The 19,266-nt window shown below is 45.2% G+C and overlaps 1 protein-coding gene across 1 annotated transcript in view; it reads right to left on the reverse strand.

Annotated features, from left to right (window-relative positions):
• Positions 1-4,441: 4,441 nt before the first annotated feature.
• The window catches only part of SYN2 (synapsin II), a 174,966-nt gene continuing 160,141 nt past the window's right edge, over positions 4,442-19,266 (reverse strand). The window contains exons 11-13 of the mRNA XM_023619950.2: positions 12,190-12,250; positions 7,912-8,161; positions 4,442-5,351 (exon numbers count right to left, since the gene is read on the reverse strand). Of these exons, the coding sequence (XP_023475718.1) occupies positions 5,216-5,351; positions 7,912-8,161; positions 12,190-12,250 (447 nt within the window). The 3' untranslated portion in view covers positions 4,442-5,215. The remainder of the gene's footprint in view (positions 5,352-7,911; positions 8,162-12,189; positions 12,251-19,266) is intronic.

Raw genomic sequence — 19,266 nt, forward strand, 5'->3', positions numbered from 1 at the left:
GCCTTTAAATTGCAAGGTGCTATATAAACTGTAAAATGCCATACAAATGTAAGGGATAATTATTATGATTATTTGAGGAGGAAAACATTATTCTGAATGTAGTCTGGGACTTGAGAATTAGACAGTAACAAGGTTATTTTTAACAAACAACAGAATTTGCCTGTTGACATGCATCTTCTCTCTTTCAAAATCAATAAACATTCATTTCAAAGAGAAACTATTCAAAACATATGAGACTCCTTTTCTGAGATTAATTTCCTTCAGAACCAGTTTATAAAACACATGAAATTATCTCATTTACAGTCACATTGTGTTTTGAACCTTACATATTATCTAGCTTCATCTTTAGGGTTGACTCCAAAAGAATTTTAAGTGGTTTTTAAAAAAAAATCTAAATTCACTCCCTAAAGCACTGATTCTTAATCTTTTTTGTTGTTGTTGAGGACCTGCCAAAATGCACAATACACAGAGCAGTTTGCATGGGAATTCCTAGATTCCCAGGTAAAAAACTCCTGATCTTCCAAGAGTTACAAAAATTCAAATTTGAGGGCTACAGATCTGAGGCCAATTATTTTCTGAGCATAAGCAGCAGGCTTGTTGGAATAAATGTTTAGCTTCCCAAAGGAATTGTTTGAAGGAAACCTCACCACTGTAGGAATGATCATATGGTATGAGAGTTTAAAAATTGGTTCATTAGAGTTACATGGGGTTTGTGTTGTCATTTCTATAGCTGCAGTGGTTTTTGCTGTGTGGGTGTGTTCACTGCTAGTGGCATGCTTAGGTAGCAGCATTTGCCTCCCCAGGTATCTACCCTCAACTCAATTTAACCAACTCAACCTAAAAAGAGTCATAGTCCTAGGAAAAGGCATCAGTTGGGCTGAAATCGCCCTAGAGGCCCACCTGGTTACAGGAGATGAAGAAACGTATGATTAGCATTTGTTTAGTTGCTCCTGGAGGAGTCCTGGCCAAGAAGGGTTTGGGGCTTCCACTGGTTCTCTTTATGAGACAAAGAAAATTTCTTGTGATCCTCTCATATGCCAATCACTGTTAGGAACAGACTTTAGATGAATTAGCTCATTTAATTCTTAAAACAACCTCCTCAAAAAGGTCGTATTGTTCTCATTTTATAGATGAGAAAATTGAGATACAGAAAAGCTAAACAACTTATAATCCAAGTCAATAAGCTAATAATTAACAAAGCAAAAATTTAAATGCCGATTTGACTTCAGAGCTCAGGTTCTTTCTGCTGCCCAACTCTCTCTTTCCATTGCTTCCCTAGCCTCTGTCAAATGCTCCCGTAAGCCTCTCCCTCCCTGGAGTGTCCCTGGAAATGAAACCCATTCACTTATCTCATGAAGGACAGTGTCCCAAATGGCCCATCAGACACCTAGGACTGAGACCCATTTGCTTCTATTACTAACTTCCTTCACAACCTCATCAAGCTCCTTAAGTTGGCTGGGGCTTGGTTTTCTCATCTGTAAAATGAGGGGCTAGATGAGACTTCCAGCTGAAAAGTTCAGTAACTGAGTACCGTGAGCTCACACCATTCGTCCCAGCTGGAATGTCTGTCGATCTTGTGGGCTGCTCACAGCTCATCACTAGGGGCCGCCTTCTCTGACCATCCCAGCTAGAAGTATGGTCCACTCCAACACATACTGCTTTTTGTCCATTTTACACTTACTTGTTTCATCTTTTTCATTCTCCTTCCATATCTTATCTGAACTTATCTGAATTCCTCAAATACTTTTTAAAATCCTACACAGTATTCCAACTTATGAATAAACCAGAATTTATGTTTTAATTCCGATGTGAGACGATTGTTTCTATTTTTCAGTGCTGAGACCAATATTCTTTTACTTGCCGCCTTGTGTACATGTGCAAGAGATTGTCTAAAGCGAATGTTTAGAAATGGAATTGCTGAGTCATAGGGTTTGTGCATTGGATGTTGCCAAATTGTTCCCTGAAGTGGTAGTACCAACATGTGTTCCCACTTGCAGTGTGTAAGAGTTCCATTTCCCATATCCTCACCAATACTTATCAAACTTCATTTTTTGTCCAAACTAACATTTTGACTGCATTTATCTAATGGCACTTCCCTCTTTATATTTGTATATGTGCTACCTCCCCTATTGGGCTGTAAACTTTATGAGGGCAGAATCCTTGCTTAACTCACTTTTACATTCTTCCCACAAAATTTACTGAGCTTAGTAAGTGCACAATAAAGAGTTGTGAACATATAAATGATGAGCAGAATTAATTCATCTTGACCAAAGGAGGTGGGAAGTTCCGTGAGGGCAGGGATGAGGCATTCTATCTCTATTAATCTAGAAAGAAGATTTGGGGAGGGAATCCCTATCAGCTGCAGAGATGATTGCACAGTGGTCACAACTCGCCTATTGACCAAGATCTATAGTGGACTGTCACCAACCTTTGAAGATCCCACCTTTAGATCATTTTTTATCACGGTAGTCATCAAATATTTACTGATTGTTGTGAGCGGCAAATTTCCCTGTCTCTGGGGCCATCTTTATTATCTACCAAGAGGGCTGTTTCTGAATGGAACTCCCCCATCTCCCACCTGACCCCATTACTAAAGGCTGGGTAGAATCTATGTGTCCTTTGGACTAGGGTGCTACATGACCTATGGTAAATGCCTCCCCTTTTTGTCACCCCAGCAGTTCCAGGCTGACTCATTTTCTAAATAAGCCACTTGTGGTTTTTGATCTGACATCACATGTGGAAGAATGAGTAATTTTTTAGAATCAGAATTATGTTTGATCAGAATAAGATACATTGTGTATGTTACTCATGGCTCTAGGACAAGGAGTCAACCCTGGTAACGAGTACTCTAACCTTCTCCCATCCCTCCTTTTGCTTGGGCCAAGGGATAGAGAAAAAGAGAAGGAAGGAGGTAAATAGAGGTGTGAAGCATTTTTGTGTACATCTCTTATGTTGTTATCACATTATGTACAATTTAATAAAATTATATCTTGTTGACTCTGCTAGACTAAATAAAAGTACTATAGCAAAGTAGTTAAGGCCTTGAGTTCTGCTGCAACACTGATTGTGTTCAAATCCCAGCTCGACTGCATGCCAGTGGGTGACTCTGAGAAAGTTACTGAATCTTGATGTGCTTCTACTTCCTCATTTGTAAAATAATAATAGTGCCTATAATATAGGGTTGTAAGGAACAAATGAATTAATATATGTTAAGTGCTTTGAATTGTCCGGGGAACTTAGTAAGCACTATGGAAGTGTTAATAAATATTTCTTTGAATCCATCATGTTTATGCTCATAGTAAATACTCAGTAAATGCTTTCTGATGAAATGAATGCAATCCATTAAATATACTTGGAATCAGGAGATGGAAGTGAGTACAAGTGGTGGACTCTTGGTTGGAAATGGAAGAACCCTAAAGAGCTATTCCCTTGAGCATAAGTATCCCCGCCTCCCCTTTTGTTTGGTTTGTTAGTAGTTAGTTCCCTAGTTATGTATGTTGTGGTGGGAGGAGGGCTGCCTGCCCCCCTCCCACCACCTCCCCCTCCCCCAGCCCCCAGTGTCACTCAATGGGAGGTTCAACTTCCTGTTTTTTAAGTCTAAGAAGTACAGTTCTAGATCCTTGAACCCTGAAAGCACGGAGAATTAGAAAGGAGACCCTGGTACCAGACAAATTCATTTTATGATCTCTCAGCATCTACTCCTTGTGAGGAGGGTTAGCAAGATAGTAGCATTTGGACGAGTGTTATTTTGTTGAATTAGTAGGAGAGGCATCATGTATAGGAAATTATTTAGATAAAATGTTAATATACTGATTTATTTTTATTAGTGCAGATGTATTTATCCTCACAGCATTTGTGGTCTTTGGAAATGTATTCTTCAGTACCACAGAGTCATGAAGAAACCAGAAGAAAATCCCTCGGAGCCCACCCTCAATCGCAGGCCTCTTCAGGATGCCTAAGGCCAAGCTTGCGAGACTCCACTCATCAGAACAGGTCGGTCTAGCCTCGTGCAGGCTTTAACTGAGGAGCCTGATGGATCAGACAAGTAGGTCTAACTTGGCTGCTACAGGAGCAAAGGTGCTATACTTATTAGAAAGGCTACAAATTCAGTAAAATTGTTAGAAATGCTGCATTACTGAAGGAAGTCCAGCTGTCCTGGAGGAAACAGATTTACCAGGGAGGCGTCAGGAGGCCCAGTATAAGTGGAATCTAAAGAAAAGCCATACTCTCAACCACTTGCAAACACAGCCATACATTCACAATCTCACTTAACACACAAACACGTTCACATACACACTGACACAAACAGCTTCACCCTACTAGACTCTTCTCTACCCTACACTCGCAAACACACACATATGCCTCACATACGCGTTCTCAGTCAAAAGAGTGGCCTCGGGGAGACCTCGAGGCTGAATCAAATGCTGGTTAATGCTGCTGCTTTTATTACACCAAAGGTCTTATTTATTGGAAGATGAACACAAACTTGGCATACTGCTGTTACAGTGGCATGCATTCTCTACAGTGTGGCTTCAGAGCTCAAGATCACTGCAGCACGCACACAAGAACTGCTCCCGAGAGGAGGGAAAGAGGGAAACTGCAGAGCCTTGTTTTCTCCGGTATCAGCAGACTAAAGGTACTTCACCACGACAGCAGTTGAGGAAGCTCATGTGCTGGGCAGGTGTGTTTTAAACAGCTAAACAGGTGTGACAGGGGATCTAGCTGTGGGTAAGTTCCTAACACTTGGAGCCAAGAGTACTTCCGGGTAAGTATATGCTCCCTAAACAGGCAGCACTGACTAAGGGTGTGAGGGAGGGCGGCATGCTTAGGACTGCAGCTGAGATAGGTTAAGCTACCAGGAGTCCTCAATGAGGGGAATCCTGGCTTCACAAGGAAGAATAAGACATGATGGCTCTGTCACAATAAGGCCACTAAACTCACAGCAAACGAAGACCTCAGAGGAAGCTCTCATGACTACAGGAAAGCAGCTCTATCCTCTCTGATGTCAGGTGCCCCTTGCTGGTTGGGCACATGCCCTGAGACCTTCACATGGTCCTTTCTGAGCTGCAAAACATCACTTAGCACAACGGAGCAGAGGAAGGGGCCACACACGTCAAGGTCATGGGGCATCACCACTAAGCGTGGCTGTCTGTTGCTGGCAAGTGTCTCAGATCCCTTTCCTGGTTGGGCCGGGTGCCCTGGTGTATCTGGAGAGCTAATCTGAAAAGAGGCTGGCAAAGGACTTCCTCAAGCTCCGGATGGTCTCCGCTTTGGCTTCATCCTCATTGGCTGAAGACCGGAAGAAGGAGGACTCAGAGAAGCTGAAGGCATTTGTCAGGGACTGCGACTTGCTTCAAGATAAAAACCAGAGAGAACATGAGAGGGTGGTGTTCCCAGTGAGGCAGGGAAGGACGGTGACATGAGAATACACAATCAGAATCCCCACTCCCACCCCAGGGAGACCAAGGTGACAGAGGAGAAAGCCAGCAGTGATGTCCTACCAAGACCTTGGGAGGCCCCTGTGCTATCTTTCCTCACCTTCAGTGCTGCTAAAAGAAGAAAGGATGGGGGCAGCGTGGGAGAGAGGGACAAAGGAAAAAAGAGAGAAGAGAAAGAGGGAGAAGGGAAAGAGGAAGAATGGGTGACTCAAAGGCTGTTTCTTTTATTTCATACTAAAGGGCCAGCAGGCTAAAGTTCAGAGGGCCCAACTTGGTAAGTACTAATCTAGGAATTTCACACTGTTCTCCTTTGATGAAATGTAGCAACCAGGGGCCCATGGGCTCTTGTACTCTCCTTTCCATCAACTGTCAAGTGGTGAAGCCAGCATCAGAAGACCTGGGTCAGTCTTGGTTCTGCCACTCACTCACTTTGACCTTTGGCAAGCCATGTGCCTCTCTGGGAATCAGTTTCTCACTGGTGATATGTAGATGTTTAGTAAAATGATCTCTAAGCCTTTTCAGTTCTTTCTATTCTCCTTTGTTTCCTGATTCCAAAGGAACCTTTTAGCTTGGCACAAGCTCTAGGGCTTCAATTTACCTGTTCTTAAAATGGGCACAATCACCATTGCCGTCTTCCTCAGAGGAGCCCTAATATGTCTGTGGTGTTCAGGATGTCCATGGGCAACAGAGATACCTATCAGGCCTACACAAGGTTATTAGGCAGTTTTCTAATCAAACAACCCAAATCACACACATTTTAGGGATCAATTTTTCCCATGAGAGACTAGTGATTCAGAGAGAAAAACTGTGAAGGCAAGAAGGTCAAGGGGAGGCCAAGCCCAGCACTCTAGAAGAGGACAGGAGGTCTGGCATCTCCAGTGGCCTGTCTTGTCTCCTTCTTGACTTCCACACTGTGTCTCTTTCCTGCTGGTTTCTGGCTCGAGACGCTTCTCCTGGTGTCTTAGAACTCCCAATCCTCCCTGAAAATCGGGGTGCAGCCCTGGAAACTCCTTTCTATAGGAACGTGAGTGGTTTCTCTCCTCCTGCAGTGACTGTGAACAGATGCCTTGCCTTTCATTAGGGCTGGGGATGAGACCCAACACGCTGGCCTCTGGGTTGGGGGGACTCCTCTGCATGTGCAGGCCAAGGGCATCAGGTACAAGCCTCCAGCTTGTCGTCAGGGGCTGGCTCTATTCAACAACTTCATCCCAGAGCAGTGACGACCCAAAGATCTGCCCTGAAACTGGGGTGAGAGTTGGCTAATGAGACGGTAGGAGAGATTAAAAAGTCAGCATGCAGAAAACTGGGCTAAGTGGAGTTCATGGGCCAGGCGAGATGTGAAATGTGCCACTGACCAGAGCTGGGGAGCAGGAGTGTGTGATGCCTCTCTTATGACCCAGGACTGGAGACCTAGGGAAAGTGATCATCTGGACCACCTGAACCTTAATCCTGGCTCTGCCACTAACTGGCAGAGTGGCTTTGAAAAAGAAAATTAATCGAATCTCTTTAAACAATGTTTTATCATCTATACAATGACTAGATCATCTCTAAGGGCTCATTTAAGCTCCAAAATTCTACAGCCCCCTTTTCTTCCTCCCTGAAGATTCTCATCACATTACTCTGAGAAGCCCTGATGGGTCACTCCCATTCCCCCAAGGCTACAGCTGTCTTTGCTGACAGGGATGACAGAGGTCTGTCTGGGGACACTGAAGGCAATCAGAGGCACTCTGTTTCTGGGGGAGAGGGTGGAACTGACCACCATCCATACCAGGTGCTGTCCCCCCCAAGTACAGCAACACTGTTTTCTAGGGGCCCTCAGTTCTTTCCTCTGAAGCAGGATAGTGTCATGGGGGCTTCCAGAGTTACTGCTGGGAACGAGGGAACCCAAGAAGATGGAGTTCCTCAGCATCTGTATCTTGCCACTCCTCTGACGCCCACACCAGAAATGGACCTCCTTCTGACAAAGCTGAAGGTAAAAATGTTGAAATGGATTTAACTGCTTCCCCCTTTTCCTTCTGGGTAGGCTTGCTGATTGCACACTCTAAACCCTGAGTCAGAGGCAGGAAGAGGATTTAAAAAATAAAATTTTTTTAGAGAGAGAGACACACACAGAGAAAAGGAATGGAAAAAAGAGTAGGAGACAGGATTAAAAAAACAACCTTAAGCTAGTACAAGAATAGGAGAAGGGGTAGTAACTCCGCCTTACCGCCACTCCCCAGGAAGAAAGGGGAGGGTTTGAGCTTCTAGCTAGACCTTAGACTTTCACTTCCCTCTTTCCTACCCTCTCCAATCAACCCCAACCATGCCCCCAACCAAAAAAAACCCACCAAAAATCAACCCTCCCCCAGAAAAACCCCACAAAAATATCTGTAGGAGGCGGCCAGATTGAAGGTGCTTTCTAGCAGCTCTGGAACTAAGGCCTGCGAGGAGGGGCAGGAAGAGGGGGGGAAGGAGCTGCTGAGTTGTCTCTTACTTGAGCTGTGGGTGAGGCTGGGGCTTCTGTGGTGGAGCAGCCGGGGGTGGCTGGGCCTCTGCCAGGGAGCTGCTGCTGGAGGGTGCATCTCCGTGGGTGGTGGGGCCGCCCGGCCGCTCAGGAGCCGAGGAGGAGGAGGAAGAAGAGGAGGAGGAAGAGGAGGAAGGTGGCAGTGATGGTCCAGGGGGGAGCCGGCGTGGAGGCAGCACCTTGCCTGGGGGTTGCACTCCTTGGGGTTGCCCAGGGCCCCCTAGGTTCAGTACAAGAAAAACTTCATAATTTAACCATATCAAAGGGTTTCCTTATTAGAATCTACATCTCAAAGGGTGTGGTTAGTTAATTACTGAAATGATAAGCTCTATCACAAGCCACCGGAGGCTCTGAAGGGCTCCAGAGCAAGTCCTTGGTTACCCTCATACAATGCCACTACTTGTTCCTCCTCAGAGACACAGCACCTCAGTCACAGCAGAAGTTAGGAGGACAGGAAAGAAAATATGGGATGAGTGGCTGTGATCATAGGCGAGCTCTCTTACAGAAGGCCCCCCAGACTAGAGGGACCTCCTCCCTCTTCCCCAGAGGTTCCTCAGGTACAGACCAATCTGCCCCATGGTTTACTAGGAAGTCTCAAGTTCCACACAACAGATGCAGTGCTGGGTGGTGGAAAGAGCACCGGTCTGGGAATCAGAAAACCCAAGACGTAGTCTATCAGTGACTCCCTGAGCAAGTAAGCAAACTTTTCCAGGCCTTGGTCTTTCCAACTATAAAACTGTTAAAAAGTAAGTCCTAATCTTGTTATCTTTCAAGACAGTAGTATTTCAAAGAGGATAATGGATGAGAAAGTTACTCAAAAAGTATTCTGTGCTTTATGATCACTGATCATCACTGACTTGGACAGTTTTTATGGAGCTGGCCTTCATCCTGCTCCCAGCCTGCAGTGTCTGATTGCCAAACCCCAGGCCCCACCAGGGCTTCATTTTAGCATTAACTTAAGCCCATGACCAGGATGAATCTTTTGTTTCCAGGTACTCTTTTACCTCTGAGTATCATCCTCAGGGGCTTCAGTCCCTCTCAGGTGTGTGTGGTGAAATTCTCCAGAAATCTAAGCCCCATTCTCCCCTGGGGGTGTTGTGGGCACCATCTGGCAAACAGCCCCCTAAAAAGGACCAGGATACCCCTCTCCCAGCATAAGACAGAAAACCATCTGGTGGCCTGAAGGGAAAAAAGGCCATTCTTCCTCTGGTGGTTGATAGGCAGTAAGTGAGGTACCAGATTGCTCAGATTTTGCTGAGGGGGTTTCCTACACTCAGAAGTCAAAAAATGAGCCCATCAGCACATACTGACTAGTGGAAGTGAGGCATAATTGGCTTGGGAGATCCAATTTCTCAGTCTCAATCCCAGAGTCCACATCCATGGGCCTGCTGGAAGGAATGGGCTTATAGAAACTCAAGAGCAGTTAAGAGTTGTGTTGTAATTTAGTTATCTAAAAACACTAAAACATCTGTATCCTCTGGAGAGGCAGAATTGTAGTACGTACCACTGTGCCTCCATGACAGTCAGCCCATTTCCTCATTACATGGCAGGGGCTCCACTTTATCATCAATTACCAATTAATACCAGGGTTAGTTACCCATAAATAAATACATAAATGAATAAATAAGTGGAATTTTGCACGTTTAAGAAGTTCCAAGTTCAAATCAGATAACTAGTGAAGACAATAGATTAGCAGATTATTTCATGTTAACCAGTTTTTGCCTTTTCCAAAGTTTGACATCATTTATATTAGCATTTTCTTGTAAAGTACTGCAGGTTGATAGCTCAGCCTCTTGGACCAGAAACCTGAGTGCTTTCCCACCTGTACAGAGATGCTTGAATAGCCAGAAACTTTACAACTTAACACTGAAGACAGATATAACTTTTCCTTTATTGCACATTAAGCTGTACAAGAGAGTCACAAAAGAGAGGTACTTCAATCACACTTCCAGCATTGGCTGAGGTTCTCCCAGCTGGATTGGTACAAAAAAAGGGGACAACATCAGAAAAGAAATGGGTACAAAACACCTAAATGGCAATCCTATACTGTGACACAGATGTCCCTCAGGCCACAGAGTTGTCCCTTAGCATGCTGCCTGAGGGCACATGACAGTCAGGTTACACTGTCTGCTTGCATTTGGCAGTGGGAGCCCTAATCAGTTTCTCTCCCACCTGAGAGACCTTGGCTGACACCATCCTGGAGCCTGACTGAATTCAAATGGCATCTTTGTTTTTGTGGCTCACAAATGTCACATGAAAAGCACCTGGATATTCACACTGATAACATGCAGAGAAGCAACACCACCATCAGCTCACCACTTGGACAAAAAAATTTTAAAAATAAATAAATAAAATGTATTCCTCCATTCTGGGAAATGTTGCTTTATTCCTTTCTATCATTTCATCAGATTGGGAGGTATTTAAGGACTTGATTCTTATGAAACCCATCTGGAAGTGCGTAAATGCATATATGTATATATTTACAACAGATTAACTACCATCATCCTCTAAGGGAGGGATTACAGACGAGAACATTCATACTCAATGCATTTCCCTGTAGCCTCAGACTTTGCCAGCAACCAACGGAGAAACCAGGACATGTAACCCTTGACATACATATCACATAACATACTACCAATACTTTATTCCTCAGACCTGGTAATCCAGAACAGTGACATGGAAGTATAGAAGTGAGAAGGAATGTAAAAGTAGAGCTAGAAGCATTTCTTCTAAAAGGCAAACTGCTGGCATGAACTCCCATGGACCACGGTGCTAGAGGAGGCCACTTGGTGCCCATTCCCAGCCTGGCCAGGAGATGGCAAGATGAGGCACCGGACCTGAGGCCTGGTTTAATTAACTGCCTCATCACCTGCCCAGAGCTGCTTGTCGGAGGAAAGAGGACAAACTGGTGAAGGTTCTTCAAGAGCCATGGCTGTGGAGCCTCTGCCCACAACTCACACAAGCTAAAATCTGAGACTCTTCCTCTCAGGAAAGATAAAGCTCTTCATTCTCAGGCTCTGGAGGGTCTAGTGACAGCTGAGAACTAAAACAGGAGTTCACCTCAGGGTTCTGTAGGCAGTGTACTCACTCAAGTGAAATGGGACATTTCTCATTTGGTCTCATGTTATGATGCCTCAGGAGAGGCCAAGAGCAGAATGGTCGACTCCTTCCCAGACTTTCAGTAGCTCCCTGCATTCTATGACCAAAATTGCTACAGAATCATCTCCGTACATAGGTCAAGCTTTGGGGAATACGAAGCAGCCTCAGTTCCACAGAAGCACACAGATGGCCAATTCAGAAACAGCAACGAAGGAGAAACAACTCAGGGGGACAGATCAGCACACAGGAAACACTCACAAGTTCACTTTGATATTGCACATCAGCGGCCCCATTATTTTGTCTAATCTCATAGCTAATTAGTTAATAATAAAAACAAGGGTGCACCGAGATGTAAAATACAGAACACATTCCTGGAAATAGATTGTTCTTTATATTTCATGTCATCACTAAAGACACAAGAGCTCTACAGGCACAGCCAGCCTATTCACATAAACTCAAACTGTACCAAATTTTAGCAAATGGAGAAAAAAGTGGATGCCTTCAGATTCAATGGATGAAGCTATGGAAATTAGACCTTGAAAATCTCTTAAACTTCTATCTATTTACCCTAGTCATGCAGAAAGGAAGCAGAAAGCACAGTTCATTGAAGATCCCAAGCACACTCATGGAGGTAAGCAGGGGGTGGGGGGCGGTTCAATCTGAGGAGGAGGAAGACAGGAGTTGGGTTGTGGTCTTTGTTTCTCCCCTGTCCACCCCCACCCCAGTCCTATTTCACCCCATATTATGTAATACTTTAAAAAATACTATCAAACCACCCAGAAGATAGAGTCACACTGGACTTGGGAGAGGCACAATTCTTTTGTACACTATTGACAAACAGCCCTGGAATCACAAGTTATACAGAGAAACATAAGTGAGCATTACAAGCACGAACAGGAACAGGTACACAACCACACAGAGGAGCTGACACTGCATAGGAAAAACACAGTCCAGTCAGCACTGAAAGAATGCAGAAACGGCACCAATGGGAGGGTCTGTTGCTCCCCTCCCCACTTTCCTTTCTTTTCTTGTTTATTTTTGGCTTAAAATTTCCGCTTTGAAAAATTAACTACCAATCACTTTAAGAAGCTGGGACTTGTTTTGGCCCTACTGCAATGCCATTACAGTCGAGAATATACTGTAAACAACCTTGGGGGGCTGGCCGCTGAGGTGGGGTCTTGCTGGAGTCCGGATCCTTAAGTGTTCCACTCTGGAAGACAAAAATGCAAAAGAGATAAAAACAAAACTCGGAGCAGATTCCAAAGAGAAACCCTGTGCCTCTGTGGCATGGCTGTAGTGGGATTCGGTGGGATCCGGTGGGATCTGGCCCAGAGGCTTCTACTATTCCCAGAAATGCCTCAAAGGGATTCTCAGCCTCTGGGGTGTTGCTAGGGCACAGGTGTAGGCAGCCTGGGGCTTAGAACCACTACCCTGATAGGCAGTGTCTCAGACCTCCTCAACCCCTTTTTTCATTTCACTCTCTTTTAGACTTACTCTTTCTAGAAGTTTTGAGTCTTCTAACAGCATCTGGTTTCTTCTCTGGGGGCCTGATGTCCAGCTCCCCCTTGTACTCACAGGCCTGGCTTCCTGAAGGAAGGATCAACACTAAACCCCAGAGAGCTGATTGGGCGTTAGGTGACTCCAGGGACCATAAAGCCAGGGCGGCTGGACCAGGTGACTAGCCTAGACTTGGCTCACTTCTTGTGTGGAGGTAACTCTGAGGCTGACTCAAGGGTCAGATCCACTCTGGGCTGGGCGGGAACTCCCACAGGCAGGAACTTGAAGGAGGGGCAGTCGTTTGTTTCCCAGAATCCTCCTTACCCACAGGGAAGGAGTAAGATGTTAATGTTTGTAAAAGCACTCAAGGCCAAGCTGTTCTCCCCTCTCAAAGGGCATAATTACATTTTGCCCAACAACATGGCTCCACTCCCATGCTGCTTCTCCTCCCAGCTGTGATTCTGGTTATGCCCTGACAGGATCAAAGATCATGTGACTTCAGTTTGTCTAACATTTGTATTAAAGGCAGTGAGCATTTGGAGCTTGAATTCAGCACAGGGGAAATGCTCTATAAAGCCTAAGAGCTGCCAAGTGTGCCGATGGTGATGTCAAAGAGGGAGCTTCTGAAGGCAGGCTTCGAAATGGGCTAAGTACGTCTTCAGCATTCTCCCACTTCCTCTTTTAGTGCTCCTCTTCCCTTGTGACATGCCCCGCAGCCCTACTCCCACAATAAAACTGTTTCTCCTCCTGTTCCCCATTTCCCATGGGCCTCTGATTCTGGTCATCTGTCTCCTTTCCTGCCTCCTAAGGCTTGTTTTCAGCTCCACTACCAGGACAGCAGAAGTGTTACCCTTTCCAGGATCATGGCCTTTTTATAATGCAGAGCCTAAAAGTGTTCTAAGAGGGTTTCAGATAATAGGAGGCAGGGGGCCTCTGAAATGTCCTTAGTGCCACTACATCAGAGGTTGCCCATTCAATCTATAATCCCCAACCTCTCACAGATCACAGCAAGAACACCAACACTTCCTTTCCCCTTCTTCCAAGCACTCTCATGGGATACATGAGGCTTGGTCTGAGCCCTGGCACTGAAATATCCACACCCAATAAGGCAGCTAGAGGCCTTGCCATCCAGTCAGCCATCAAGACCTATCAGTTTTTCCCTCTTGGCATCTAAGATTCACCATCTTCTCTTGACCAACTCTGGTCAGGCCTATATCATTTCTTGCTTAGACTACTAGAATAGTCTCCCAGTTCTTTTTTTTTTCTTATTTTTTATTGAAGTATAGTTGCCATACAATGTAATGTTAGTTTCAGGTTAGAATCGTCCGACAATTCTTTAGTTTCTTCTCTTTCTAATCAATCTTCTCCATGGCTACCTATTATCCTCCTAAACTCCTTCCCTAATTGCTCTAAATAATTTATAACTAACACTATATGTGCCAGATAACACGATGGACACTTTTACGTAGTATTTCCCTTAAACTTCACAACAGCTCTATGAGGTAGATACTATTGTCAACATCTCTAATTTTTAGATAAGGAAACTAAGGCCCAACTAAGTCTGGTGATTTGCCCAAGGTCACATGGCAGCAGCTAACGCAGCTGGGATGTGAGCCCAGGTAGTATGATGCTCACCTTCTCTTCCTGTTGCCTACAGGATGACATCCACATTCTTCAGGCTGACATCAGAGACTTGCTTCAGCATGGCTGGGAATTGACCCTTCTAGCCTTCTCTCCCCCTCATGTCCTATACACATCTGCTCCTTCCAGGCCTGACTCCTCACTGTTTCTTCTCTAGTCTAGGCCACTCCATTGTTTATGCTGAGTACCCTCCAGGAACACCTTCTCTCCTTTTTTACCAATCCAATCCAACACATCCTGGAGAGCAAGATCAAGTTCTAACCTATCCATGAAATCTCCTCTTCTGAGTGCTCCTTTTGATTGTGATCTCCTCTCTGAAATCATATAATAGCACTTAGCAGACTCATACTATTGAAGGGGAGCATTTGCAGCACTGTCTTGTTATCCCGAAGACTAGGATGACGCCTCTAAGAAGACTGCCAGATCCTTGAGGGCATGAACTATGTGTCTTCATCTTCTCATGAATTCCTAACAAATACAGTGCCCATTTTTTTCAAAGAAAAATTGGGATATATGGCCTGGTATAGGAACTATTTATTAAAAAGTTAAAATAGAATGAAGAATATTTTGGAAAATTCAAGACTTGTCATTTTACTAATATCATCAAGCACAGGGCTGAGCACCTAAGAGGTCCTTAATAAATGCTTGTTAAATAAATGAACATGCAACAACAATGAAAACTCAAAATGGAGTAGAGTATAAGTCTTTTGAGAGAAAAATGTCGTTAAACCATAGATGTTAAACCATGTTGTATTTGGTATCAACTCTGGTGAGCAGCACATGCCTGTATATCAGATGGAGAAGGTAAAGTCAAAATAAGCCTCAAAGAAGCCAAAATTGCTTCCATCAAGAATGACTAATCCCACCAAGTTAGGGGTACTGCCGGCTCAAGGGTTCTTTCCCATTGTCATTTTGTTCTTTCTCTTGATCTGACTGCCAACTGGAAAAGAAGTCTGAGGCCAGGATATAGCGTTTAGTAATGGGCACACAGGACACACAGGGTGTCAGTTTGTAATGCTGCAGACAAACATTTGATGCAGCCGGAGGTACATCAGTGTCTCAACAAGAGGCAGTCATAGGTCCATTGCTCTTTTGGCTGATAAGCCTCAGGAGAGAGCACTGTGACCAGTTCTGGGCACCTCTTTTTTTCTTTCTTTTTTTTTTTTTTTTGAGGAAGATTAGCCCTGAGCTAACTGCTGCCAATTCTACTTGAGTTCCTGACATGCTCAGACTGGGCTGGGCATTAACTCCAGCCCCCAACACACACGCATGCATGCAAACACACACACACAGCAACTTAGGTCTCCAATAGTGTCTTTAAGATTGGGCAGCAGAGTGACTGAGGAATCTGGGCTTTTGTGTTAGGAAGACTTCGGGTTAAATCTAAATCTGCCACTTACTAACTCTGTGACCTTGGGCAAGTTATTCACCCCTCTGCACCTGCCTTTCTTCAAAAGTTTTCCATGATATAAAGTAAGATTACCTATCTATCTATCAATCAATCAATCAAGTGGCTCCAGTAGGTGCTAAATAAGATACACCAGATGATGGTAATGGTGATATTCATAAGACCTTTTCCTAGGTCTCACTCCCCTGATAGAATGCGCCCTGCAATGTGCTCCCATTCCTGGGCTTCAGAGACCTTCATTCACTTGTGATGGCACAGCCTCCTCCGGGTTCCCTGACAAGCCATCAGTGTCATGGCCTCACAGCCTGAGAGGGACACTCAGAGGAAATTCATGTAGTTTGTGGAGCCAGGCTCTTGCCAGCCCCCTCCCCCAGGGCCTCACCCTATACCACTGACAGCTGCCAATGAATCACCTCAGACCCTGGTCTAAAACTAATGGCCAAGATGTCCTCCTCCCAGAAAATTGTTATTTTCAGAGACGGTTATAGAAGACCATAGAGCATAAGGGCTGAACCGGGGCCAATGGGCAAAAGCTCCAGAAAGGTAGACTTTCACTTATAGGAAAAACTTTCTATAGTACAAACAGTGGAAGAGGCTGTCTTGGGAGGTGAGTGTGTTCACGCAGAGGCTAGAGAATTACCTAACAAAGATACTATAGAGAATATTCTTTCACTAAACATGAGATAGATTAGATGAACACTCCAATTCCTTCCAACCCTGAGAATTTATGATTCCAGGAACAATTTTAAAAATCCCACAGATTAAGCTCTAACGATAGAACTCTAATGCAACATTCACAGCAGGAGCTGAGGGGTAATTATACCATGAAGGTTGGCCCTGGCTCTCCTCAGCCTCAGAAATATCCACGAGACACCCAAAGATGAACTGAGCCCAACGGTTCCCTTCCAAAAGCTTCAGGGGAAAGCTCTCAGAGGCAGCTGTTTAGGCTGGAGCCTGGGAACGTGCTTTGGCCACCCTTGTCTGGCGCCTAGAGAGCTTCTCCTGTCCTCGACTCCACCAAGGTTGTGGACTGAAGAATTCCCAGGGGCTAGGGGAGGCGGGAGGAGAGTCCCCTAGGACTGTCCCTTGCCAGGCTGAGACTCTCTGGCTCTGCCCACAAGTCTTCCGTCTGCTGGGGCTAAAGGCCTATTCCCTGTGGGGTCTGGCTATCATGGGATCTGTCTCCAGTCACCAAGAACCGCCTGGGATGCCGAATTCCACAGAAGTCTGGCCACTCTGGCGTCACTGCCAAAGTCTGGCCTGCAGCCAGCCCGCAGCAGGAACTCATGGCCAGACTGAGTTACAGAGTTTCCCTCAGAAAGCTAGGTTGACTCAAACAGGTAAGAATGTGCAGTCTAATGCTTGTGCCCAATTGCAAACAAAAAAGAAAGAGAATACACTGCCTTACAGCAGCACAAGAAAAATACCCCAAACAACTCTGGGCTTATAGAATGATAGCAAGCTCAGAGGGTGTCAGTTTGTAATGCTGCAGAGAAACATTTGATGCAGCCGGAGGTACATCAGTGTCTCAACAAGAGGCAGTCATAGGTCCACTGCTCTTTTGGCTGATAAGCCTCAGGAGAGAGCACTGTGACCAGTTCTGGGCACCTCTTTTTATCTTTCTTTTTTTTTTTTGAGGAAGATTAGCCCTGAGCTAACTGCTGCCAATCCTCCTCTTTTTGCTGAGGAAGACTGGCCCTCAGCTAATATCCATGCCCATCTTCCTCTACTTTATATGTGGGACACCTACCACAGCATGGCTTTTGCCAAGAGGTGCCATGTCTGCACCTGGGATCTGAACCAGTGAACCCTGGGCCGCCGAGAAGTGGAACGTGTGAACTTAACCGCTGCGCCACTGGGCCTGCCCCAACGTGGGCACCTCTTTTAAGAGGGACACTAGTGGGGCTGGCCCGGGGGCGCAGCGGTTAAGTTTGCACTTTCTACTTCCCCAGGGTTCGCCGATTCGGATCCTGGGTGCGGACACGACACCGCTTGGCAAGCCATGCTGTGGTAGGAGTCCCACATATAAAGTAGAGGAAGATGGGCATGGATGTTAGCTCAGGGCCAGTCTTCCTCAGCAACAAGAGGAGGATTGGCAGCAGATGTTAGCTCAGGGCAATTCTTCCTCAAAAAAAAAAAAAAAAGAGGGACACCAGTGAAATAAAATGGGCACATGTGGCAGATAGGATGGTGAGAAGTGTGGAAATGACATCTTTCCTCATGTGACTTTAGGCAAGTTACTTAATCTCTGAGTCTCAGTTTCCCTGAATGAGCCAATTGTAAGGATTAAATGAGGTAACTGTGGAAGCACCCAGGACAGAGTAGAAGATCAAAATTAGTCAAATGTAAATCTGATCAAAATCAAGGGCTAGCTTGGGTAGTAGTGAGCCTCCTGGCATTAGAAGTGTGTAAGCAGGGCCTGGACAAACTCTTGTCAGATACGCTATAGAGGGGGTTCAGGTAGTTGCAGGCATATGACTTCTACAGGCTCTTCTGGCTCTGGGTTTCCATTAATTCTTTCATGCATTTTTTCAGTTCTTTATGTGTCTGAGAGATAAGACAAGCCCTTCTTAGCTGCAGAGTCTTGAGCCCAGCAAGACCTCAGGGCTCCTGGGCCTAAGGAGAGGTGTCCTGCAGGCACAGGCTTTGAGGAGCTTGGCAAGAACAATGTGCTGCTGCCCTTCATCAAAGCTGATTGGGCTGATATCCTGCTATGCTGAATCCACTGGGCTTTAGTGATCAGAGAAGGCAAAGGGGCAGGAGAGAGCTGGTGAAGCTCAGAGACTCCTCCAGGTTGGTAAGTTCAGCACTCAGTTGTCAGGAGGAGGAGAGCAAGAGCTTCCCTTACACAGGCTCACAGAGGCCCAGGTCTCTCCATTCTTACCATTCCCTATGCTCTGGTGGGAGCATTAAAAGGGCACAGTCCATGGTATTGTAGAGCATTCCCTGAACTGGGGACTAGAAGTTCCAGCTCTCCTGCTTATAAGCTGTGTGACCTTGGACAAGTCATTTGCATTCTCTTTGCTGATATATAAAACAGATAGAAATACCAGCTCAAACCAGCTCACATAAGAGTTGCAAGGCTCTAAATAATGGCTACACTTTGTAAACTATGAAGTGCTAAGCAAAGTAATAAGTGAGTATCATTACTATTATTTAAATAATAATAAATATCAATCCAAAGGAATGAAACTCTAACAGTAGGATTTCATGCATCAATGGAGAAGATATTGGTAGGTGGCTTCCCTGTTACCTGGTACATAGTAGTTCAGTGTGTGTGTGTGTGGGGTGGATTCTAGGTTAGGCTATATCATGCCCTCTGTATATCATTGACTTGTTCCAGGAAGGTCTCTGAAGATGCAGAAAAGTCACTTCAGAAACAGTAAATATTAGCTCTAGAGGTGACTAGAAAGGAAATCACTGATCTGGGAGAGAACCAAGGCCATGGATGAGGTTTGTGGGTTTTTTTCAAAGGCACTTTTAATTTGCCACGCTGTGGCTTTCAGCAGACAAGCTAGGAGAGAGGAGCTCCTATCTGAGGTCCCAACAGGATGGAAAGCTGAGGAAGGAAAGACATTGAGTGACCCAATTCTTGAGAGTTGTTGGCCTGAGTCCAGCTACCCACACCAAAGAGGAAAGCCTGTGCTTGCTCAGCATATCTGAGACAGGAAATTAGGAAA

The sequence above is a fragment of the Equus caballus genome, chromosome 16 (assembly GCF_041296265.1).
Source record: "Equus caballus isolate H_3958 breed thoroughbred chromosome 16, TB-T2T, whole genome shotgun sequence".
Taxonomy (NCBI): Eukaryota; Metazoa; Chordata; class Mammalia; order Perissodactyla; family Equidae; genus Equus; species Equus caballus.